The sequence below is a fragment of the Lasiosphaeria miniovina genome (genome assembly GCF_030549165.1).
Source record: "Lasiosphaeria miniovina strain SMH2392-1A chromosome Unknown B0T26scaffold_1, whole genome shotgun sequence".
Taxonomy (NCBI): Eukaryota; Fungi; Ascomycota; class Sordariomycetes; order Sordariales; family Lasiosphaeriaceae; genus Lasiosphaeria; species Lasiosphaeria miniovina.
Genome location: NW_026848220.1, coordinates 2,369,204 through 2,393,206, shown reverse-complemented (window position 1 = coordinate 2,393,206; position 24,003 = coordinate 2,369,204). Strand labels below are relative to the sequence as shown.

Below are 24,003 nucleotides of genomic sequence, written 5' to 3'. Positions count from 1 at the left end.
GCAGTTGAGAAACCGCGGTTGGTCTTATGACGGCATTGAACGGCGGCCGACTTTCTTTTTCTGGGCGCTATGACACTAAGGGAATTCGGCCCCACTCACTACTCTACCTTACCCCGGTTCCCGTGGCTGCCGGAGCGAGCGGATTTGGGAGCCCGGCTTGACCCGAGGTGATGGCTCCGAAAACTTCCATCCACACCGAAGTTTCATGAAGAGTCACAAATGAAGAGCCAAGACACGGAGTTCTTTTTCTCCGCACTACGTAGTGCCCGGTATTTCGAGCAAAATTGCCTCGTCAACGTGAACAATCTAGGCTCATGATAGGATTCGTGAATTTCGGCCGGGAAGCTCCGTGCCCCCCAATAGCTATGTTTTTCTCTAGGCTGTTACTCCTTTCTTTTGGTCCCCGACAATGGACTCGAGCCGTCCAGCTAGAGCCCGATGGCGCTTGATGACTCCAACCCATTCATCCTCAGCCTCGGCGCCGACATCAAGTGCTGCCAGGAACAAACCAAAGTCGCCTCCCAGCCGGCCCAAACTCCCCGCGCAGTACAAGACCTGGGTAAGCAGGCTATCTCTGGAAGCTTGATCTTTTACCGTCGGAAGATACAGCCGTAGCGCCTCTAGTAGCATCTCCACTAGGTACAGTGGAAACGTGGCCAGCGCCGACGGCATCGGCTCGAGCGCGTCTTGGCTGTGTGGTGTTTTTGCTGGGCCGTCCGTGGCTGTCGTTGCTGTTGTAGGAAATATGCTTCTAAACATCGACACAATGGCGAAGCTTTGCTCGCGGAATATCTCAATGTAGCGCTTGAGGTAGCGTTCCGTCTGCTGGCCGCCTGACCAGGCGTTGCCAGCACCAATCGTTTTCTGGCGCGTCTTTTCCTGGTCTGCTAGATCGCGGAGCGGCTCTAGCGCGTCGAGCATCGACATGAGCGTTGCCAGCCGACAGACAAGGAAGAGCGCGCCCAGCACCCGCTCTTGCGAGTCGTGGCCCTTGCCCGGCGCTCCCGCCGACTCCAGATCGGGAAGCACGCGCCGTAGCCAGCTGATGGTCCGTAGCGACGCGGCCAGCTTGAGTCCCGGGGACTTCAGTGAGATGATCAGGTTTGCGGCCATGGAGTGCATGGCATCATCGGCTTGTGCGGATATGGCCGTCACGAGGGGAGAGGCCGGATAGAGGGAGTGCAGGCGGCGGATGTGGCCGTTGAGGTCAAGAGCGGACGAGTAGTTGACGGGTGCCGTCGAAATGGATGTCGACAGCAACGTCGGCAGCTCTAAGACGTCGACGAGCCGCTCGACATTGCGCGAGAGAAGGAGGGCTTTCTTCCGGCGGGCAAGTACCTCGTTGTCGCCACTCTTGTTGTATGTTGTTGAGAAGCGCACTGCCTCGCTGTCGAGCCGGGGTATGGCATTTCGTAGCTCGGCGGTGCTAGCCGCCAGCCCGGGCAACGTGGTGCGGAGCGTGGCATGATGGGCGGCCGATTCAATGACTTGTTTATGGGATCTCTTTGAGAGCGACTGCAGCGAGAGCAGGAGTCCGTGTGATGCATGTGCGAGCGCTTGCGGTTCAGTTTCTTGGAGAGCGGCCAGGGGTCGGGAGGCAAGCGTTGTGAGATACTCTAACGCGCTTGGATCTGCGGCTGCGGCTGTGGCCTTTGCCGATGGCGCCCCCGATTGTTGTGAGAGCAGTTCGTAGAGGAGGTCGGCCATTGTAGTATGCCGCTCCTCATTCCTTGACCTCTGGTATTAGGTCGCGCTTTCCATGCGGCGGGACGCGCACCCAAGCGAATTCCAGACGCAACCGACTTGGGCGTAACAAGCACACTTTGCAATGTTAACGATGCGTTCACTGCATTGATTGGGAAGGCCCCTAAGTTTTCTCGGGTTTTAGTTGAGTGTTACCGTCGTCTGCAATCACATTCTAATGCATAGTTAGATGTCACGGAGGATGCTGCTATCCTTTGTGCTTGTCCTCTGATGACTGACTGTCTTGGTACCTGCCCCGAGACGGAGATGAGACCAAATATTGAAGTGGCGGCATGGTCCTTCTTGCCCAATGGCAGAATGGGTCTGATGTGGGTCGATATTCCATTATCTTCAACCCAGATAAAAGTGCGTGTAAGGCATTAGTGCACTAAGACACCACCCCTGTCGCTTCCATTCTCAATAGCTCCCATCCTCATCAGCTGCAATAGCACTCACAACCGACACGACACGATAAATAACCTGTAATTAATGGCGAGCTTTGTAGAGTTTCTAGGGTATTGGGCATTAATTTTCATCGTTCTATTTCTTTTAACTCCCGAATCCTCTAAAGCACAACCCTGCTTGTCGCGACAGGTCGTTTTCCATTCTCGCATCTTGGCATAATATTGAAGTATCGACTGGACTTGCCAACCCCATTTCTTCCATTCTACCAACAGTCATGCAGTAGGTCGGACCACCTAGCTGCACTCCTCCTTCAGAGTCCTCCGCAGAGTCCGAGTTAGACAAGCCACGCACTGATTCGTGGATGACTTGGACGATTCTGGTCTCGCCGTGCTCCAGGTTTACAGACTCTGCTCCGGCGCACACTGATTCAAGCTCGATATCCCCATCCCGTGGCCCATCCCCGCTCGCTGTTTTTTCCGGCAAGCCTTTAGACAGATTCTTGATTTGCCGCTCTAGTTGGCCGTCGTTCTCGGTATAGTTGTTCGAAAGTCGCCACTCACGCTCGTATATCTTGTGATCTTGGTATCGTATCCGTACACCAACACACGCGCTTGCGGGCAGTCGTGAGGGAGCAAGTCCGCGGGCCAAAATACCAAACATGATTTGCCGTTCTCCCCACTCACCGGAGGCGGCTCATCAGTTGCAGAGGTAACGGGTACAGAAATATCGCCCCGAGACAATTTCTTGATGCGCGATGGTAAGAGGCGGCGGAGCTGGGCTGCCTTTGAGATCTTCCCGTCCTCGGGTGCCGCCGCTGGCTGAGGCGGTGGCGACCGCGCCGTTGTCTCAACTGGCGACTTTCCCGAGGTCCATGTTCTGTACGGATTTCCTTACAGACCATGCACGACGATGATGCTGAGACGACGGTGTTAGCTATCCCTAAGGAACCTCACACGAGGCGGTGGTACTCACTCAACAACCGGCGAGACCTCCGGCTTGTAGAAAACGGTCAGCCCGATGTCCGCCGGCAATGCCATGGCTTGCCAGATGCATAGACCATTACGGTCCAGTGCAGAGTGTATGGTGTGGGCATTGTTGAAGCCTTACGTACTAGAGCCTTGTGTCTCTCTAGTAGTTATGCAGGTGGTCATCTGACATTGCCGTGGCTGTGCGCAAGCGCTGCTTCGCCTAAGTCAGTCAATCGTTGGCTGCCAAAACAACGCCAAAAGCTACTGGAACGGTAATACTCTGTCTGCAATAGCTCTGCTTGAAGTTGTGAAGCGGATGGTGATAGGATAATGTGATACCAGGGCAGTGATATATAACAACCCAGTGTTTACATCTGCTACCGCCAATCTCTGATCCCATCCCAAGATCAAGCCGCAAACCTGGAACCTACCCACAACTCCAAACAGAGCTAAACACAAAATCACGCAACGTAATAACGCAGATATTCTTAGATGCGATGTTCGCCTCCGTCACTACACCACACCAGGCAGTCACTCACCCACACATAGACGGATAGACACAAAACACAACAGCTGTAGAAAAAAAGAAGGGGTATCTTATGCATATCCTATATACGTTCACGCCAGCAGACATGACCGCATAACTTTTATCAATTTTCACAACACGACACCGAGAGCCTTGATCTCTGGATCGTCGCGGAACGCGAGGCGGACCTCCTCGTCACCGACAGCGAGGCGCATCTTGCTAGGGCGCTCGGCCTTATGGGCCTCGAGGTTGACGATGCCGGCGCCGGCGAGGTCGACGGCGGCAGCGCTGAGGCCGGCGGGGTGCACCATCTGCCTGGCGACCGAGTCGCTCTGCTTCGTCGTCGCCGTCAGCAGATCCGCCCCCGTCCCCGCAGCGCCGGAGTGCGGGCCCGAGGAGGGGCGCAGCAGCAGTGTCAGCGGGCGGCTCACGTCCCTGCTCGCTAGCATGCGTACGACGCGCTGCAGCTCCTCGAGCACGTCGCCGAACGAGCTCTCGGCCAGGCCCGTACGCTGCGTGCGCAGGAGCAGCGCCGCCAGCAGCAGCCGCGAGGCGAACGGCAGTGCGCGCAGGTACAGCTGGAGCGGGTTGCTGGTGGCCTCGTTTATGGCCCTGCGCACCGTCTCGATGGTGACGCGGCCGGCCGAGGACGAGTCCTTTTTCTTTGTTTTCTTGCCCGTCTTGGCCGCCTCCTCCTCGTCCTGTTGTTGTTGCTGTTGCCGGGACGACCCCTTTTTCAGCGGGGATCCTCCTGCCGTTGCGCGCTTGCTGGGCGTTGCGGGTGGCTGGTCAGCATACTTGGCGGCGTCGGCCTCGGCCAGCTCGACGGCGCGGCGGCAAATGTCGAGGGCGCGGCGGGCGTCGCCGCTCACGGCCGCGACCTTGCGGGCGGCGAACTGCACGGCGTCGGCGTCGACAATGTTGCCGGGCACGCCCTCAAGGCGGCTCTGCACGATGCGCATCAGCTGCTCGTGGTTGTAGCCCGGAAATGTGATGCGGGTCAGGCCCAGCCGGCTGCTGATCTTGTTGCTGAGAGTGCGCTCGGGCAGGTCCATGGTATTGGCGACAGCCAGGACAATCAGGCGGCTGTGGCGTAGGCCGGGCCAGTTGAAAAAGTTGTACATGACGCCCTGGTTCTTGGTGACGAGCTGGTCGAGTTCGTCCATGAGCACGACGCAAGGCACGCGCCGCGGCGACGGATGGCTGAACTCGCGCTCCAGCAGGTCGAGCGCCTGCGCCGGGCTGACACGCTGGCCCTTGAGCGCCTCCCACAGCAGTGAGTAGGCCTGGTGCGGGTCCGTGATCTTCATGCCGTTGATCTCCACAAATATGAAGTCGTCGAGCTCGTCTGCCCGCACCGCCCCGTCCAGGTGAGACACCACCTCGCGCACGGTCGCCGTCTTGCCCGTCCCCGGCGTGCCGGAGATGTAAATGCACGTGCCCGTGCCGTCCGTGATGGCCGCCTCGAGATGCGAATAAACCAGGCTGAACTCGGCCTCACGACATGGCAGGCTGGTGGGCACCGAAGCTACATGCAGCTGCGTGCGCGCCAGCTGGTAAGGCGACGACTGCACATGCTGTGGCGACAGGAACCGCGTGGCCAGCGGCGTAAACTCGAGGTGCTTCTTGACCAGAATGCGCCGTTGCGACGACGGCGTCGCGGGCTTGCTACCGCCCTTGACTCCGCGTCTCCCGCTAGTAGGCGTAACTGCCACGTCGCGGGTGCGGCGCTTCTTAGGCGTCCGCATGATAGACCCAAATTCCGCGTCGTCATCGTCGTCCTTATCGACCGTTCCGAGGGCAAAGTCTCGTTCGGGTGACTCGTCCTTGGCCGGCTGCCGCCTACGGCTGCGTGTTGCCTTGGTGTTATTGTCTACCAGATCCCTGACTGCCTCAATATCGTCTTCGCCACGATAGATGTCCTCCCACACGAACTCGTCAGTGTACGTGCACGTCTTTGAGTTGCATCCGCGACGACAGATGAAGACCTTGCCGTATTCCTTAGACTTGCGCGGCAATTTCCCGGTGGGGTATTTCTGGGAGAATACGGCGGGCGACATGACATGGGCCTTGCCGTTGATGGCGGCGAGGGGGTTGACGTCGAAGTTGGTGGTCATGTAGAGCTCGTTCTAAACAGAGGAAAGTGACTTGTCAGACACGTTTTACAAAAAAAGAAGCGGGCAAGACTAGCCTCAAGAAAATCCTTCCTCTTCTTGTCTCTGTTGGGAACCTCCTTCTCGCTCGAGAACCACATAAAGTTGGCCGTCTTCTCGTTTTCGATTTCGTCGTGGAGGAACTCGTAGATGATGCCAACCCAGGCTTCGTTAGAGCCTTCGGCCTTGAGTAGAACCGTGTCGCCCAATTGGCACTCAAAGTCGCCCATGCGAGCGCCGATGATTTTCGGCCGCAAGTCCTTGTGTCGCTGGGTGAGTGCTCTCTTGCGCTTCCGGGAGCTTGCGGGCGTCTCTCCCTCGACGGACTGCGGGTCGGGCTCTGCTGAGGCCGATGCCTCTTGCTCTCGGGGCTCGTAGATCCATTCCCACGGGTGATCGTCGGTCCCAAGTTCGTCGTCGGAATCTTCCCGGCTCACGCCCGGAAGGTGTTTAGGCTGCCGCCGCTGTATGTGGCGGCCACCGGGGCTAACCATGTTTTTTTGTTTTGTTTTTGCGGTCGCGAATCGCCAGAACAAAGGTCTAAAAACAATATGAAAAGGGGGTTTGGGCGGTTGCGGTGTATGTGATCATCTATAATTGGGGAGGGTGGACAGAATTGTCGTCAGGGTCTTCGGAACAATGACGTGCAAATAGACTCCCGAGTCCAGGTATTTGGCCGGTCTGGCGGCTTTCGATGGTCGCCAAGCAAAAAAGGAGTTCAGTCCGCGCTCAGGCGCGTCGCGTACCTCTCCAGCGCGTCGCGAATCAATTAAGGCCCCTGCACGCATGCATGCATGCATGCAACATTCCCATGACGTTATGTATATATCCGTAATATGGCGCAGTATCATTGTATCCGTAAGACCCAACAACCCCTTCTTACTCTCAGACGCACCTTTCTTACTGGCTGACAGCTTACATGCTTTAGCAGCCCCTGTGAGCCAGCAAGGGCAAAGAAGCAATTAATCTTCAATTTTCTCTATTAATATTTTTTTGTATCTAGTGAGGAAGAGACAGGACAATGATGAAGCCGACGCGAAACGATCCTCAGGGCGGTGTTGGTATCTAACCGTTATATTAAAGCAATCTAGACACCACTAAAGTCATTATATTAAAGCTATTATATTGATTGGTATTTCCTGCAATTATTGCTCCCACGGTGTTTTAGATTCGGTGCCTCTTGTCGACAGACAGTTTGTTCATTGAGGCCCCTTTCCCCCCCAAAAAGACTACAGATATACGGAAGGTACGTTTATGACCGAGCTCATGCTTTCTTCAAAGCAGACTCAGTCTCACGCCTAGCTTTTTTTCTCTACCTCTATCGCGTACGGTTGGGTCAAGTGAGATTACAAGGGAACCTGCTTGTGCTAGGGGGGGACTGTAGGCCAATTCTTTCATCCCAAGTCTTTACGATGAACCAACTGCCTTTTTTGCTGTCTTTCTAGTCTCCTCAGCAATCATACTACGCACGTTACTGTACGGTATTACTTTCTAGGTTCCTACGCACGTACCTGCCTTACTTGGACTCTTTGAAGTAATCCCGCCCAGCTCCAGCCCTAACCAAAACCTGTCAACCGCGCATCAAAGACAATTCCCCCGGGAACAACACCAAGGAGAGCAACACTGAAATTTCAACTCAACACAAGCTTCTGCGGTTCCCTTCAATTCATACCTTGTCCTACTTCTCATCATCCCTTCAACGAGCTGGTTTGGCGTTGATTGACAAGGTACGTCCCGCACCGTGACTCCCGCCCCTATGATGCTGCCAGGTGCCTTCCGCTACTTGTCACCACTGGTGCCGACTGGCTCCCGACCACTCCTTCCCTCGCGCGACATATCGTGCTGTCTTTTGCCTCGGGCAAGCGGGCGTGTCCGTTCCGCACTCGTAACCCTATACTTCTCCCCGCCTTCCTCGTCTGAATTAGATCACCCCTCCACCTCCTGCCATTTTTAGGTTTAAGTTCTTCGTCTCATTTTACCCTGTCCTAACGCGAGATTCGCAACCTAGGCATCGCTTCCATCCACCTGCTCGCTAAGACACTGTTCTAGACGTAAACACACCTACCAAGATGGCCAGTGGCGGCGGTTCTACGCTACGAAGCTTCTCCACTCAGTCAAACAATCTCACCATGGTTCAGAACTACAAAATAAAGTTGGTAAGTTCTTTTGTCGGATTATTTCAACATTGCCAGCCTTGGCTAACCAGCGTTGAAGGAGATCACTTTGACGCTGCCCGCTCACGGCTACAAAGATGTTGACCCAAGTGAACTTGACCTGCAAACCATAATCAACCAAATTGCCCAGAAATTCAAGGTCCACATTGAGATGGACTTTGATGAGTCCGACGCAATCATGACCGTATTTGCGCCCAACAAGACGGGAGCGCATGGCGCGCTCAATGCCCTTCGAAACATGTTGGTGTGCAAATCGGGCGAGAAGAGTGTCTGGCATCCATTTGCTCTGGTCAGACCGCCAAGAAGCTGCAAGGAGAACATGAAAATTGTCCTTTCGATTGTAGAGGGCAAAAAAGGCTCTCGACCCACAGCGAAAAATGCCGGAGGGCCCAAGTCAAGCGACGCCGATCCTGTGGACAAGACCCAAGAGGAAGAGTATAAAGAGGAACTGAAGAAGGCACTTGCTTTTACAGTTCAGAACTTGAAACACGTCCCGAATAAGATGCGCATGAGAGTGCACTTTGGGACGTTCCGGCTGAAGGAGTGGAAGAAAGGCCAGACGGAGTATACTTTCAGCGAACTTGAGAGTATTGTGCGTCGTGCGGGCCCGAGAGGAACTTCAAGCATAGATAAACAGTACGTCCATAGGTCTCTATTAACACTTCTAGTGCATCTAACAATCCTCGAGCATTGGCCAGGCTGAGATTGCGGAAGCCCTCCGCTCCCGGGTTGCCAGCATTTGTGGTAGCGTGCCGCGGACGGTGCGCTCCGACTCCGTTGACGACATCAAGCCAGTGCACTCTCTGGTTATCATTACAAAGAACCTCCACGTGGAGCTGGGCATCGACACGATCCAGACCAAGGGCTGGGCTGGGCAGGTCACCTATGCCTTTGGCCCTCCTGCGGCCTTTCGCCGTGAGAAGCGGGCTCGTGCTATTGAGATCCTCAACTCGTGTCCCGAGGGGTATGTTCTAGGAAATATTCCCTTGAAGCTAATCCACTACTAATGCTAGAGTAGTCATTATGACTGGATCCTCGAAATCCACAATCAGATCGATAGACAGGATTTCAAGGCGGCCATACCTTTCAGATCAACCGACGTCAGGAACAATTTCGAATTCACTAATAACGTCCTACCTGGTGGATTCCCCGCGATTATCGTTCTCGCCCACTTCATGAATGCCTTCGGCGTGGAGGGTGTTCTTGGTAGAACAACATGGAGTTATATGCTCAACTCGGAGTATTGTATCGAAATTAGCATCTACCACAAATGGGGAAGTGATACTAAGCTTCCGCCTACGACGAGCACCGGTGTTACTCTGTACGGCTCCGATTGGGACGACGATATGGACCTGGAGGATCTCTCGACTGCGCCGCGAAAGTGGAACGACTTTGGCAAGCAGTTCTTGCACGTTGACGGACCGACCCGTCACCGTAACCCTGATACCGACCCATACGATGACTTCCTGAACCGGGTCCGGTTTGTCGGGAATATGCTTGATGAGGCAGCTGACGAGGTGGCCTCATCGCACTAATCCCGATATTGTCGTCACGATCCCGAATTGGTCTTTGACCATGTTTCCATGGTAAAACCTGGACTTGCACCTTGATAATCTTGTAGCAAGATTGCGCTAGATGGAGTTGTAATGGCTTTGATTCATTACAAACAGGTGGGGTTTGTTTTCTTCTTGTTGTGGGTTGGGTCTCGTTTCGCCTCCCAGAACTTGATATATTACTCTTGAGCGCCTGGGCTAGGTTTGAGTTGGGCTGGGATTGTTTGCTAGTACTGGATTCGTACCGTGTAGGCCGGAATCGATATAGGCGGCATATGAAGAACGGGCCTTTGGATTTTCTAGGAGGACGGGAGTGGTGTGTGTCTAGGTAGGCTTAGGAGGGTTAGTGACATCAAGGGATGGCATCAAGGAGTAACATCCAGGGAGATAACGGTTCGGATCAGTTTCTTAGAATATCTTATATAGGGAACTGTAGCAACCTACATCACTAGAACTAGGACTCTTAATGTGCAATGCAGGCGTCTTTGTTTAATTGTCTTTTTTTTTTTTTTTTTGGGAGGGGGGGTCTATGTCTACGTTTGTATATGGCGTCCTAAATGGATATACACCATCTATGACGTAGACTTACTCGTGTTCTACATCATGCAGATGCCTGACCCGGCGCAGCGCCTCCTGCCAGGACCTTTTGCCGCAACACTAGTGGTGTATGTTAGCATGAATTGTATACACGGATGTGGTTACGCCATGGCGCAGCAGCTGCGGTAGGGGGTCGACGGTGGTAGGCTAAGTGGTAGTCGCTTACCTTCTTCCACGACGCGCAGGTTGTTGGACTTGTTCTGAACAATGGCCTCGAGATCTTGCATGTTGGCGGCCAAGTCTTTGACCTTGCTCTCGTAGAACTCGGCGGCGCTTTTTGTGCTCTATCCGGGGGGTGGGTGGTCAGCTTCTCTTCTCTCTTGTTGATTATGCGATATACATATATGTGTGTGTATATTATGGTCAGATGAGAGTTGTTTAAACTGAGCCACCAATGTGAGAGGGAGAGAAGTGGAGGGTAGAGAGACATGGGAGGAGTCAAGTCAGATGCCACTCAACGAACGCACCTTTTCAACGTAAAAGCCCGTCCCCACGTCGACAATCACCTTGTCCGGCTCCGACAGCAGGCCCTTGACGTACAGCGAGTTGGTCAGCGGCACCAGCACCTCCTTCTTGCCTGCTCCTGCTTCTGCTCCTGCTCCTGCTCCTGCTCCTGCTGCTGGCGACGGCGACTGCGCCTTCACCACCCGCAGGCACTCGGCAAACTTGCTCTGCGCCGCCGCCAGCTGCCCGTACGAGTTCGACAGGTGCTCGACCTCCTCGTCGAACTGCTTCTTGACGGCTGTGAGCTGCTGCGTCGACAGCGTGTCGAGGTTGACTGGGGGTTTGTCAGCTGTGGTTAGTCATGGGGCCATGTGCGAATGTGCATGTGAATGTGAATGTGAATATGTGTGTGTAGCTATCATGATGGGTTTTGAGATGGGACCCGCGAGAGACCAAACCTGGGGGGTGGGCTTACTTTCTTGTTGGCCCGCCATCGTCAGGCTGGTCTGTGTCTGTCTCTTACAATCCGCTTTCTTGTCTATCGCATCAGAGTTGGGTATGCTTTATTGGGGTTGTTTTCTCGTAAGGAGCACAGTGAAGAAGCTGGGGCTCAGATCAGGCGCTGATTGAGGTAATCGAGGGTTGATGAGGCTGCCTAGCTGCCGTTGCCCCACTATCGCGCAGTACGCCGTAGTGTGGGGTTGTTTTATGTATGCTTGGTGACTGACCTGCGTCCACTCAACTCCAGAGACCTGAATGCATTCATGATACAGATCACAGAGCATCCATCGGACGGGTAAACGACGGCTTTGCACTTTGCAGCTAGTAAGCCTGAATTGGCTCATATTTTGAGGATATTCCTGTGCTTTTTTTTCCTATTTCATTTCATTTCTTCTCTCCTTTTTGAGGAAGTATTGATAAAGAAGGCAAGAAGGCTACGAGCAGAAAAAAGCTGATGGCCACAAGTCCCTTCCCGCCTCCTCCGGGCACGCGCGTCGATGGCAGTGCCGGCGTGCGGCGTGGGCGGCGGCTGCTCGCGACGCGCCAGTTCGGTCCCGGAGAGGTGATCGGCACGTTCCGCAACCCGCTGCTGGCGCTGCCCGTCGAGCGCGGGATGCGCACGACCTGCAACCACTGCTTGCGGGTGGCGGGCGACCCAGCTGTGACGCAGCTCCGGGCGTGCACCGGGTGCAAATTCGTCGTGTACTGCAGTGTCGCGTGCCAGCGGGCGAGCTGGGCCGCGGTGCACAAGCACGAGTGCAAGGTGTTCACGCGCATGGCGAGCAGGACCGGCAAGGACTGGCTGCCAACGCCCGTGCGAGCCGTGATGCAGGTCATGCTGCTCCTCAAGGCCGGCAACGCGGCCGCGACGGCCTCGTTTGGCGACGGCGGCTCGCTGGAAGGCAACGTCGATGCGTTCAAGAGGGACGCCGAGGTGTGGAACGACCTGAAGCTGCAGTCCATGGCTGCCGTTGTCTACGGAGGAATATTGGAGTCGGAGGAGATGCTTGAGAGAGCTGAGCGGGTGATATGCAAGGTGAGAGGGAGACCAGTGCACAACGGATTTAGCAAGGAACTAATTTCTGGCCAACCTTGGCCGTGACAAAAGATACAAACCAATGCCTTCAACTGGCTGGATGCGGACACGGGAAGGGCAGGTGTCTTCCTAGATCCTGCACTCGCCATGGTCAACCACTCCTGCGTGCCAAATGCTTTCATTGGCTTCAACGGAAGGACCGCGACTTTGAGAACCCAGCAAGGTATAGAGCCGGGGGATGAGATTGAGATATCCTACATCGGTATGTTCCGACTCCTCAACTACTCTGCTCGGTGTTGGCTGTGGCAGACTAGCAGTCCTACTGACTGCCATTTTACACAAGACTACACTCTTCCTAGGGCAACCCGCCAGGAAGAACTCAGACTCTACCATTTCCAATGCCAGTGCTCTCGGTGCAAAGATGAGCTAAATGTCTATCAAATCTGCGCAGAATCACCTGCCATCCCCCTTAACACCTTTAGTTTGCAACCAGACCTGCAGAAACTTCGCCTCCCACCCATCGAGGGGCCCGGTATGTCGTCGGCCGAGATTGACACTATCTACAAGGCCTGGAAAGCAGCCGCAATACCAGAATCCCAAGACCCTATCCAACTTGCCCAGGCTCGCTGGAAGCTGTGTAAGCCCCTTGCCGACGCCAAAATGTGGGCGGTAGAGCCGCTGCCATCTACCCTGCTCCAACTGGTCAACTATTACCAGGACGGACACCCCAAGGCGCTTGCGCTGTCGTGTTTCCTCGCTACGGAATGCGAACCCTACAAGCTTGTGGCACCCTTCATGCCGTGGCGAATCAAGGGTGTCATGATGATAGCAAAACTCTTGAGCGGGACAGCACAAATAACTGCGAGTGGCGAACTCGCACACGCCTGCTCCCACAAGGGTCTGATCGAAATTTTGTCCAAGAGCGATCAGGTCTCGATGTGTGAAGCAATGCTCCGTCTTGTTGTGCACTATGCCCCGCTGGGAGAGTCGGACGACTGGGAGGTTCTCTCCGAGGCAACGACCATGTTGGATGACATCGAGAGCTTAGAGGGCCGACAGAATCAGTCCGCTTTACTTCGGGCATGGGCAAAATATCCCCAAGATCCCGAGGGCGGCGCTTTCTTCCACAGTGTCGTGTTGAAGCCAGTCAATGAGCTCGCAGCCCTGGCCATTGAGATAGTCGACGCCGAACTGGGTAACGGCAAGAGTCTAGTTCGGAGGTAGACCTAGGCCTAGAACTAGTAAAAAGCGGCAGACCAGAAGGCCAAGCAAGGCTGAAGTTATCCGCGTTTCCTGCCGCGGACTGATTTATCCTCACTGGGTATACTTGGTAGAGACCTGCGGGCTCGCTGGCTTCTTCTGTCGATCCTCCCCGACTTTGTCAACTTGAGATTCCCCGGCACGTTGTCGTTCTCTCCTTGTACTTCGCGGCCAGCGGGCTTTGATGATGTGGGAGGCCAGTCAGATGAGGCATCGTATGCTTGTATTGGGGGATCCGAGAAGCCAGGCGGGTAGGCTGGCCGCTTGGTGGTCGAATTGTCATCCACAGCTGGGCCCATCCCGGCCGAGGCTCTCTTCCTTTGGGGCGGGAGCGCACCGTAGTATGATTCCCTGTCTTCTTGGTCTGTTGCTTGGGTTGGCCATCGGTCGTCAGGGGTCTTCCTGCTGGCTTCTGCCCTCTCAACCCTGCCTTTAAGAATTTCAAACTCCATCTGCAATGTCTCAACCTGGCTCGCCCGGTTGCTAATCTTGGCAATATTACTTGTTAAAATATCCAACTCCCTAGACGGGAAAGGCGTTTCAACTCGTTCTGCCGCTTTAAATCGCGCGTCGTCAAGCTGCCGTCTCAGCTGCGACATCTCAGCACGTAGCGCCGCCGTGTCTTCGGCATGGTCCGGAGCTATGACGCTGGCCCTGACCTCGGACTTCAAATCTTCCATGTCCTGCCTAGTTCGGAGGATCTCCGATCTCAACTCGGAAACCTCTTCCCGGAATTTGATCGCCAACGTGCTTATTTCCCGGCGCGCTTCCCCGACTGTTCTAGTCATAGATCCGAGCCGCTTCTCCAGTCCGGCAAGTGGAGCCTGATCTTGCACGGCTCGTTTCACCTCGATGAGGTCACTCTTCAGCGACGTCAGGTCCTCCCGAGATACGCCAATGTCGCGGCGGAGGCCGCCCAGAGTGTCCTTCAACTTGCCCACTTCGGTTTCGACGCCCACCACGCGCTTTTCGAGCACGGAGACAATCTTAAAACCATTGCTGTCGATGCGGTTGATGTCCTCTCGCTGACCTTCTACCTCGGCCCGAAGCTGGAAGATATCCACAACGCCGGGGAAGGACGAGGAGCCGAATGCTGCTGAATGAGGCGTCTTAGCAAAGCCTCCGCTGCTCACTCTTGACGGCTCTTTGACGTCAAGAACACGCTTGACGATGAAGTCGACTGGCTCGTCCTTGTGGGTGAGTAATTCCACCGAGGCCTGCCTCAGTAGAATCTGGTTCCTAGAGAGGTATCAGGATAAGGAAAACCGAGAGCCTAGAAGAAAAGAGGAGGGCCCAAAATAAGAGGCATACTTGTCCAGTGCGTGGTTGACAGGCGTGGCTACGCATCTCAGACCTAGGATAGTAGCGCAGTGGGCGCAGGCAATGTCTTGCAGTTGGCTGGAACACGGCATGAGAACAAAACACATAGACACGCACAAATGGATGCGCATAAGGGGAAGAAAATGTGGCGAAGCGACGTTACCATTCCTCGACTAGGGTGCCTCTCTCGCCTTCCCTGACGGCGCCATCGCTTTGGACGGCAATATCATAATCAGGCTCGACGATGGGACTGAAGTAGCTCTTGCCAACCTGTGTCCACAGGTTGACAAAGTCACCCAGTGCAGCATCGCATTTCTTACAGCTGCAGAGGACCGTCTCCATGACGGGGGCTGGCTGAAGGCTGGCTCAAGGCGGCTGTGAGGTCGACGACGGTACGTCTGTTGTGCCGGGAGAAGTTCTTGGTATTCCGTAGTTGCCCGACTTTCCAGGTTGATAGTAGGTAATGAAAGCAAACACCAATCAAACTCACCCCGCGTCAACCAAGATTTTGAACACTCGGTGTGGATATTCTGGAATCATTGATCGAGGAGGCGGCTGATCTAGCGTGCAAGATCTTGTGCAAATATCAAATTGTTCTCGCCATCTTCAAGCCCGGACAACTTCAGGTTCCTTGGATCGCAAGGCGCGAGCCGCAGACAGACGCGCCGCCTGGGTGGGAGACCCACGGTAACGGCAAGGAACAGGGGCCATTGCATGCCGGCCCCCCACAGTAGCGAGGTTTCCCCCAAAGATTGCCCCACAATCCACCACCAGCCCACAAAAGCCCCTAACCGAGTTAGCGCGCAAAGTTGTATTGCAGCTGGCTAGTGGGGTTGAGCGCTGAGAGATTCCTTCTACGGCAACCTTTGGTCGACGAGCCTCATTTTTCTTGAAACATTCAATCGAAGGGGATTCCTCTGCTCCACGAGCCTTACAACCAACCCTCTCCAACCCCCTGCGCACCGCACCCATTCGCAATGGGGACGAACAAAAAGAACAGGCAAAACCAGGGCGAGGTTTCGCAAGTAGTGGCCGTCCTCACCAAAATGACGACGACCGAAGGCCAAGACCTTGCCGCCACGACAGTCACTGCTACAAGCTCCACTTCCACAGCACAGTCGACCGCATCCCCTCGAGCGCTTAGCGAATCGTCGGGCAGTCTCAAGCGGTCTAGCACACACGATGCCGATGACAATAAGGATAAGGATGACGACAAGGATAAGGATAACGACGGCTGGCAGACAATCCAGAACGGGCGGCCCGTGAAGAAGAAGCAAAAGAAGACGCCCGGCGAAAACTCGGGCCGCTACCCCAGAATCACCTTCTCAGAACAAGCCCAGCTGCAGTCCAAGATCAATGTGTCGTCTCTCCGCGATCTGGTTCTCTACATCTTTGCCGACGGCCCTTCCCCACGATGGGTCTCTGTCACGCACCGCCCCGAGTTCAGGAAGATCGTCACCATCATGATCCCTGGCCTGGAAGAGGCCATGTTCAAGCCAGACGTTGATTTTGCTGCCTACAGCAAACTTGCTCCCGATCAAGCTGCCGACCGGCCCGATACATCTCCAGATGACTACTATCCTCGTCTCCTCAAGAAGGACGCGCTGCCCCAGCCGCTACAGCCGTTCGCTGATATTTTCACACATCTTTGGCCCGTCAGGGCCCCGGGCGATGACAAGTACTTCAGACTGCATTCTCCAGTCCAGACCATGCTCACTGCTCCCTCCACCAAATCAAAGGAGGAGAAGAGGGGATTGAAGGCCGTGACGGACCCCAGCGGGTGGAAGGACGAGAGAACAAGAATCACGGAGTTCTTGGCAACCCCGGATGAGCTAATGGAGAATGGGTTTCCCACGCACCCTGCCCTGCTTCCAAAAGGAGAACGCCGAGAAAAATATAAGAACCCCCCAGGGTGGGTCAGCACTATAGTCGAGAACCTCGAGGACGGAGATGTTCTCGAGGCTGACATTCAGCAAGGCAGCATCACCGCAGGCCGAGAAATCCTGGCTGTCGACTGCGAGATGTGCATGACGGGAGAGAAAGAGTTTTCTCTGACAAGGATCAGTTTGGTGTCGTGGGGCGGCGAGGTCGTTATGGATGAGCTTGTCAAGCCTGACAAGCCCATTACCGACTATGTGACGCGGTTTTCTGGCATCACCAAGGAGATGCTAGACCCAGTCACCACAACCCTGAAGGATATACAAGCGCGTCTGCTGGACATTCTTCACCCCCACGCCATTCTCGTCGGCCACTCGCTTAACTCGGATCTCAAGGCCATGAAGCTAGCCCACCCTTTTATCGTCGACACTTCAATCATCTTCCCACATCCCCGCGGCCCACCCCTCAAGTCGTCCCTCAAGTATCTCGCGCAGAAATTTCTCGCCCGTGAGATTCAGAAAGGCTCCGGAACCTTGTCCGGACACGACAGCATCGAGGATGCCGAAACGTGTCTCGATCTCGTGAAGAAGAAGTGCGAGAAGGGCAAGGCCTGGGGTTCAGGCGAAAACCAGGGCGAGAACATTTTCAAGCGCCTAGCACGCGCCGGAACCGTTTATCGAGCCACTGCTGGACCAGCAGCTACAGGCGGTCTCTCCACTGGCAAGACCAGCGCTGCCGTAGACTGGGGTGACCTTACCCGCAACGCTTGCAACGCCGCCACGGTCGCCATAACCTGCAATTCGGACGCGGATATTGAGGCTGGTATTATCCGTGCCGTTCAGGGCGATCTAGATGGCCTCGAGGTTCCCGGCGGCGGTGTTGACTTTGTTTGGGCGCGCATGCGCGAGCTCGAGGCTGTTCAGGGCTGGTGGACTCACAAAAACCCCGACGACATTGCCACTGGGCCACCTGATTTTCTGTCTTCTCAACTAGCCGAGGACAGTGATAGCCCAGATTTGACCACCCCATCAGCCCTGGAAACTTGCCTGGCCACCATCTCCCAGCGTCTCGAGCGCATCTACGCCGCCCTGCCGCCCTGCACGGCCCTCATTGTTCTCAGCGGTAGCGGAGATCCGCGGGAAATGAACCGTTTGCAGGCGATGCAGACCCAATTCAAGAAGGAGTTCAACACCCCTGGCTCCAAGTGGGATGAGCTCAGCGTGCAGTGGACCGAGACAGAAAACAAGGCGCTGCGCAAGGCGGTGCGCATTGCCCGGTCTGGCCTCGGATTCGTGACTGTCAAATGAGAAAACGAGGCTAAGTTTCGGTGGTCACGACGCATGAGTGGCGACTATAGGGGTAGTTTTATGCACGAGATTTGGGCTGGGAGGACTGGAGAGAGATGATGCAGACGACACCCATCTCGGCCTTGATGTTCTGGAGATCAGAAGAAGGGCGCGGCAATGATGCTTATTTTGTCTATGGGCGCTGGTAATATCCGGGCAGGTGGGCGGGGGGCGTTGTCTTGGTGTTCAGGATCCATGATACCCCATAATTCGGTTTGATTAGCCATCCTGCGGAGCTTGGCTAGGGCAGGTGTCACAGGAAAATAAGGCCCCCTTAAGGGGGTTGGTAGAGCGGTCGAAAGAGCGTTGTTTGATAAATAAAATAGGAAGAAGCGGAAGCCCATACATACGAGCAGAGCGAGCCCAGCGAGCAGTACATACAAGGGGTTTCTGACAAGGCGTGACGGTCCCTAACATGCTTGCCTCAGCAATAAGGGTAATTCCAGTGATAGAGGGACAAGGGTTGGCTGAAGGACGTTGTATCTCTCGTGAGGAGAGCAGGGAGGCAAGAGATGGAGCACGTGACGAATGCTTCAAACCATCTATTCAAACTCGCCAGGTCAAGTATAAGGAACAAATGAATGAGTAGACACCGAGTTGCCCATCCTGATCATACAGCAAGGTGTAAATACCTACCTTCCTACCTTGCATGTTCTGTCAAACACCGTAGCCACGGATTCAGATATTGAGGTTCTATACAAGTCGTGAAAGAAAAGAGGTGAAGAAGCCCCTTCTAATATTATGCGATAGAGATTCGAAATAAAAATAGACAAAAAGAAGGCGTTCTTTTCGCGTGGTCTCTTTTTCTTCTCTCTACTTGGATATGGTGCGTGAAAACTGAAAAAAGAAAAGAGAGAGAAGAGTAATAAACAAATATGATACCGCCAGCTTCCCGCTTTGTTCAATGTCATGCCAGGTTATCAATCCAACCACCAACTACTAACCACCAACCACCAACCACTAACCGCTAACAGCCGTCCATCCGCGACTCCTAAAGCCCTCCGACGCAAGGTGGGGCGGGCTGAAAGGCCAGTATCTTTTATGACCGATTCATGCATGCGTGCGATATTTAACGACAATAATAGCTGTAAAAAGCATGGGGAGAGGAAGGGAACACGCTCCTTCGGTTTTTTCTTTCTTTTTTCCCTCGCTCATTCTATATCCCTCCTTCATCATGTTTTAAAAAGGGAGGTTGCCCCTATTTAGATGCTTATCAGCATTGTCTGGGCATAGCCCAGTCCGTCTCGAGCCCAAGCCGGGCTTGCATTTGGACGCTTGAACACTTGGACACTAGGTCACCTGGCGGCCTGGTCAGGCCGCGTCTACCAGACGGGTTTTCTCTGCCACAGCCTATAGCTCCCGTTCAAGTACCAGAGCTGCGGCTCTAGAAAGGGGCGAGCAGAGCCTACAGCATCAGCGGCCGCGTCAAAAGTCAAACTCGCCGCGAAAGATATCTGGATCAACGCCGACAACCACCTTCTCGGCGAGATCGCGGCGGTTCATCTGGGTGAAGACGCGGCGCAGCGTGTCGTAGAGCGTGGTGCTGCGGTTCTGCATCGTCATGGCCTCGATGCGCGAGTCATTGAGCGCGGTGTCATGGCTACTGCTACCGCCGCTGCCCCCAGCCCCGGATGGGCCCGATCCGCCGCTCATCAACAGCTCGCGAGCCTTGTCGCGCCCGCTCTTCTCGACGCTCTTATGCATGTCGAGAGCGGCAAGCAGGTGGCCGGCGGCTTCGGCGTGGCATCCAATATTAATGCATGACACCCCGAGGTTGTAGCGGGCGCGCACAAAGTTGGGGTGGATGGAGAGTGCCTTCTCATACGCGGCAATGGCCTCCTCGGAGCGGCCGCTGTTGGCGAGGGTGGCACCGAGCCTGTTCCACAGCAGGTGGATCTGGGACCTCTGATTACTAGTACCGAGCTCCGAGCTTTGCAACGCCGCCTGGAAGCAGTCGACAGCCTTGTCGTACTCCTCGGCGCCGTAAAAGAGCACGCCCAGCCCAACCTGCACGTCAGGGTCCATGTGGGCGCCGTCCGGGGCTAGGCGCGCTGCGTCTAGGAACAGGTTGGTGACGCGCTTGTGCAGCTGCTCACGGTCTGTGAATCCCATGTCGGCCGCCGACGACAGGTCCTGCGGGGCGATGATCTGCGGGTACTTGACTGAAAGCCACCGCTCCAGCGTGCGGAAGGCAGTGCTGTCGTAGCCTTCGTTGGTGTAGGACACGGCAAGCCCCATCAGGGCTGCCAGGTTATTGGGGTCCAGCTTCATTGCGTGCTCAAGTGCCCGGATCGCCGCCTCCTCCTTCTCGTTCTGCGCCTGCGCGCCGCCTAAATACACCCAAGCATCCACGTGGTCTGGATTCCGCTGCACGGCTGCCTCAAACGCCAGCGCTGCGAGCGAGAGGTTGCCCCCCTCGGTCATGATGCGCACTCCCTCCTCGAATGGGTTTGTGTTCTCTGCAGCCGCTTCGTATGGGTTCTCCTCCTCGAAGAGATAGTCTTGGATGACGGGGTCGGCGCCTAAGCGACCGTTCAGGCTCCAGTCGCCCAGGCCCTCGCCGCCCCAGTTGCTGCTGTCAAACTTGGCAAAGTGATCCTCAACGTCGTCTAGATTTTTCATGGCCTCCTCCTCGCCTTGTATGCCACGCCAGATGGACTCGAGATCGCCATAGCCCGTCTCCGAGTGCAGCATATCCTCGTCCATCTTGTTCAGCTCCGGCTCCATGGCCCGTGCTTCGTCCACTGCCTCGTCCGAGCCCTGTAGCTGCTTGTCGTGGAGCTCCATCTGCGAAAACTGCTCCTCCCACTTGCTGTCATCCAGCTCCACAACCTTGCCTTTCCCTTTGCCTTCAGGTTCTTGCTGTTGTTGCGGCTGCTGGAGATGTGACTGTACGCCGTACATGCCTCCCATGGGCTGGTACATGGGCCGCGACATGAGCCCGCCACTATAGCCCATACCCATGCCCATGCCCATTCCTATGCCCATGCCCATGCCCATGCCCATACCCATCACTGGCCGCTGTGGTTGCGCCATAATGCCGCTAGCACCGGGTAGGTGGTTGGTGTGGACGGAGGAGGCGGGGCCACCGTTCATTTGCTGGAACTTGGCGAACTCGTCGGGACTGAACTGGGTGCCAGCCGGGGCGTTGAAGGCGGCCTCCATGGCGGCCTGGGGGCTGTGACGGAAGCCGGGGGCCGCCCAAGTGGGAGAGGCGGACTGGGCGCGGAGATGGGCGGCGTGGTTGAGGTCGAGCTGAGCTTGCTGGTGCTCGAGGGCCATCTCGGGGAGGTGGGGGGTCTGTTGCAAGAAGCCGTTCATCATCTCGTCCTGGGGCGTACCGCGACTCGTGCTCCTGAAGCCGCCGAGCGAGCCACTGGAGCCGCGGCCAGCAAGGCGGTCATGTTGGAGACTCTTGTCGTCTTGGACATGTTTTGTGAACTGGCTGAGCGGGTTGCCCGCCGTCGAGCACTCGGCACCGCCTAGGAGCGACATGGGTGCGGCTGCGGATGACGAAGCGGAAGATTTCGATCACCCGGGTTGCCGGTGGCCGGATGCAGGTTGTAGGCTGTATGTTGCACCTCGCAAAGCGCACGTCGCTGGACACTGGAGGCCGGATACTCGGCGACGGTCGAGGGTCGAGAATAACTGCCCGCACAAGACGTCGAGATGACAAATGCGGCGACGTCTTGAAAGCTTAAAGCCTAAGCTCCCGTCTTCCGAAAACGAAATGGGCCGACGTGTTCAAGAATGACGCAGACGCGGACAGGATAGGTGCAGAAGACAAATCTAACGGATAAAAGGGCACAGTGACAGAACGCCAATAATACAGTTGTTAATGCAAAGACGCAGAATTCATTGTCCGCTCGTAAAAGCGTCCCCAAGAGAGCGTGAAGGGGAGAGAGCAGTGAGGAGTTGAAGAAGGCCAGGGCAGTTCGATTTCCATGTCGCTTGGGCGGGCGGTTTAACAACTAATAAGTCGGGGTCGGGCACCTAGCCACCTACGAACACGTTCGGCCGCCTTGGGCCGCGTTTAGGAGGGCCCCGCCACCCAAAAACTGCCGAGGCAGCAGCTCCAATCCAGAGCTCCTCACACCTGCATGCCCACCAGTAAAAACAGCCCGTGCCACTCCACTGGATGGGGCGGTCCATGCATCAATCACGTGGGTTTGTGCTCCAGAGTTGGGAGCTCTGCAACAGCAAGCCAAAGGCACCGAGTCCAGAGTAGAGAGAATTGTCAATTATTTGTACATAGTATATTGCCGCATGCGCCGCACACAAAGTTAGTCCTACAGGGTGGTGTTACAGCCCGGCCACCCTTTTTGGACTCGCGGCTGGCACAACCACCAAACCCCACGCTCCTCGGGGTCGTTCCGTTCCTGTGCTAGAGGCACTAAACGCAGACCCTTCCACGCATCACCCGTTCCCCGCTGTCAATATTACTCGAACACTTCCCCACCCAGGTTCTTGCGTTCGCCCTAAAACTAGCTGGGTATATACGGTAGCCTCTTCAGCAGGCCTGCCACATCCGCTACTTCTCCCTAGCCAAGATCTAGCCCCGATGATTCTCTAGTAGTTGTCCCGGGGTCTGTTGGTCACCCTGTGAGATTCGGCATAGTCGACTACCAACTGTCTGTTGCCCATCATGGTGGTGCCAAGGATCGCCTTAGCCTTATCGGCATCTTCAATAGTCGCGAAGTCGCAATGGGCAAAGCCGCGCGGGTATCCCGTGGTGCGGTCGACGGCAATACGCACATCCTTGACGTTCTCGAGGCCTCTGAACATCCTATTCAAGTCCTCGTCCGAGGTCTCATAGGGGATGTTGCCGACATAGAGGGAAGTAGAAGGGGAGGAAGCTCCTCTGGGAGGTCTCGCAGCCCGCTCCTTGGCGCGGGGAAGAACGCCAATGCGGCGGCCTTGGAAGAATGACTGGTCGAGCTCCCGAAGCGAAGCATGGGCCTGTTCTTGGGTCTCAAATTCGACAAACCCGAAACTTGACGACAGGAAAGGCCATTTTAGCATGGGAACGTCTTGGATAGAGTACACAGGTTTGTAGGTGTTCCCTGTTTATTTGAAGACAAGAGGCGAAAAGAGGAAACTGGCCGACTTACCCTTTGCTGTTGCCATCTCTGTCCGTCGCCAATCTGACGTTAACAATCTTTCCAAACTTTTGGCACACGCCCAAAATATCATGCTCGGTTACGGAGAAGGAGAGGTTGCGGATGAAGATCGAGTTGTCGTAGACCTCTGGGAATGTTTTGGTTAGTATGACTGAAATTTGGGACGGAAATCCGTAGACGCGGTCAATAGCTCACCCTCTACACCTGCTTCCCGAATCGGCAACTGCTGCTTTAGCTGCTCGGCCCTCCTCGCAGTGAATTCTGGGCTCTGCCGCTCAGTGGCCCAAGCCTCCTCAGCAGCGGCCTCCTCAGCATAATTTCTCTCGTACTCCTGGACGCGAACAGTCTGGGAGAAGGCGCGCACTGCCGGAATGGCAAAGGCGGATCTTGTGACATTGGCCTGGCGGGCAAACTGGACTGCGAAGGAAGTTGTCGGGGCCTTGAAGGCCACAGCTCTGGATGCCGCAATGGCGGAGCGCAGAGCGACTTGACGGAGAGAATTCCTGCGCGCGTTTCAGTTAGCCGGCTATCTCGCAATAGGTCGGGCGAGTCGCAACACGTGATGCGACTGCAAAAGGAAAGAACATACATGATGATGGTTGAGGGGTAGAGCGAGAGTAATTGTTTGGAAAGGTGGTGGATGGGAGAAGACTTTGCGTTGGATCGAGAGGTTAGAGTAAGTAGGGAAAAGGCCATGTCTTGTTTCGCGGTTATCCGAAAATTTCCTTTGTCTGAGAAATTTATCTGCCGCCCCTGCTAAGATTTAACAGGAGCCAGCCTAATCGGGAATAGCGTCTAGCTAGCTGACGCTAGACCCTAACCCTTGATTTCTTAGCAAGCCAACGTCAAGGTTGAATCAAGGATGGTGCCTCGAGAAGGACTACTGATGTTTAGCTATTTTACTCACGATTCAGAAAGACTCCGCTCGAGAAGACCCCTAGTTTCGGATCCCGAGAGACCCGGCAACTTTCTTGATTAC

The 24,003-nt window shown here is 55.4% G+C and overlaps 9 protein-coding genes across 9 annotated transcripts; 3 read left to right on the top strand and 6 right to left on the bottom strand.

Annotated features, from left to right (window-relative positions):
- Positions 1-375: 375 nt before the first annotated feature.
- On the bottom strand, positions 376-1,707 carry B0T26DRAFT_633084 (Dor1-like family-domain-containing protein; the record flags this gene model as incomplete). Its single annotated transcript, XM_060436507.1, has 1 exon — positions 376-1,707. The coding sequence occupies one exon, from the start codon at positions 1,705-1,707 to the stop codon at positions 376-378; it is 1,332 nt and encodes a 443-aa protein (XP_060302478.1).
- Positions 1,708-3,773: 2,066 nt separating this feature from the next.
- On the bottom strand, positions 3,774-6,289 carry B0T26DRAFT_736505 (P-loop containing nucleoside triphosphate hydrolase protein; the record flags this gene model as incomplete). Its single annotated transcript, XM_060443331.1, has 2 exons — positions 3,774-5,771; positions 5,873-6,289. 2 exons carry the CDS (start codon positions 6,287-6,289, stop codon positions 3,774-3,776), a joined length of 2,415 nt encoding a protein of 804 aa, XP_060302477.1.
- Positions 6,290-7,864: 1,575 nt separating this feature from the next.
- Positions 7,865-9,504, top strand: B0T26DRAFT_745632 (uncharacterized protein; the record flags this gene model as incomplete). The annotated part of the gene is made up of 4 exons (XM_060444590.1): positions 7,865-7,951; positions 8,010-8,561; positions 8,668-8,933; positions 8,988-9,504. 4 exons carry the CDS (start codon positions 7,865-7,867, stop codon positions 9,502-9,504), a joined length of 1,422 nt encoding a protein of 473 aa, XP_060302476.1.
- A 619-nt stretch (positions 9,505-10,123) lies between these two features.
- B0T26DRAFT_745631 (putative prefoldin subunit 5) lies at positions 10,124-11,057 on the bottom strand (the record flags this gene model as incomplete). Its single annotated transcript, XM_060444589.1, has 4 exons — positions 10,124-10,179; positions 10,286-10,403; positions 10,587-10,897; positions 11,039-11,057. 4 exons carry the CDS (start codon positions 11,055-11,057, stop codon positions 10,124-10,126), a joined length of 504 nt encoding a protein of 167 aa, XP_060302475.1.
- A 461-nt stretch (positions 11,058-11,518) lies between these two features.
- B0T26DRAFT_745630 (uncharacterized protein) lies at positions 11,519-13,324 on the top strand (the record flags this gene model as incomplete). Its single annotated transcript, XM_060444588.1, has 3 exons — positions 11,519-12,100; positions 12,173-12,362; positions 12,444-13,324. 3 exons carry the CDS (start codon positions 11,519-11,521, stop codon positions 13,322-13,324), a joined length of 1,653 nt encoding a protein of 550 aa, XP_060302474.1.
- A 90-nt stretch (positions 13,325-13,414) lies between these two features.
- Positions 13,415-15,022, bottom strand: B0T26DRAFT_669994 (uncharacterized protein; the record flags this gene model as incomplete). Its single annotated transcript, XM_060439129.1, has 4 exons — positions 13,415-13,468; positions 13,525-14,599; positions 14,672-14,758; positions 14,844-15,022. The coding sequence occupies 4 exons, from the start codon at positions 15,020-15,022 to the stop codon at positions 13,415-13,417; spliced, it is 1,395 nt and encodes a 464-aa protein (XP_060302473.1).
- Positions 15,023-15,726: 704 nt separating this feature from the next.
- On the top strand, positions 15,727-17,865 carry B0T26DRAFT_633305 (uncharacterized protein; the record flags this gene model as incomplete). The annotated part of the gene is made up of 1 exon (XM_060436533.1): positions 15,727-17,865. One exon carries the CDS (start codon positions 15,727-15,729, stop codon positions 17,863-17,865), a length of 2,139 nt encoding a protein of 712 aa, XP_060302472.1.
- Positions 17,866-19,329: 1,464 nt separating this feature from the next.
- On the bottom strand, positions 19,330-21,399 carry B0T26DRAFT_632479 (uncharacterized protein; the record flags this gene model as incomplete). Its single annotated transcript, XM_060436447.1, has 1 exon — positions 19,330-21,399. The coding sequence occupies one exon, from the start codon at positions 21,397-21,399 to the stop codon at positions 19,330-19,332; it is 2,070 nt and encodes a 689-aa protein (XP_060302471.1).
- A 723-nt stretch (positions 21,400-22,122) lies between these two features.
- On the bottom strand, positions 22,123-23,795 carry B0T26DRAFT_684989 (uncharacterized protein). Its single transcript, XM_060440860.1, has 4 exons — positions 23,614-23,795; positions 23,220-23,527; positions 23,016-23,151; positions 22,123-22,897 (listed from the first exon to the last, which is right to left on the bottom strand). The coding sequence occupies exons 1-4, from the start codon at positions 23,718-23,720 to the stop codon at positions 22,474-22,476; spliced, it is 975 nt and encodes a 324-aa protein (XP_060302470.1). The 5' UTR covers positions 23,721-23,795; the 3' UTR covers positions 22,123-22,473.
- Positions 23,796-24,003: the final 208 nt, after the last annotated feature.

What these genes read in the sequence shown, in the direction of transcription:
- B0T26DRAFT_684989 (XM_060440860.1), bottom strand. Translation starts at nt 23,720, where the DNA reads ATGGCCTTTTCCCTACTTACTCTAACCTCTCGATCCAACGCAAAGTCT. An exon ending in TCGGGAAGCAGGTGTAGAGG is followed by an intron (nt 23,152 to 23,219) that starts GTGAGCTATTGA and finishes AAACATTCCCAG; the next exon opens with AGGTCTACGACAACTCGATC. An exon ending in AGAGATGGCAACAGCAAAGG is followed by an intron (nt 22,898 to 23,015) that starts GTAAGTCGGCCA and finishes CCTGTCGTCAAG; the next exon opens with TTTCGGGTTTGTCGAATTTG.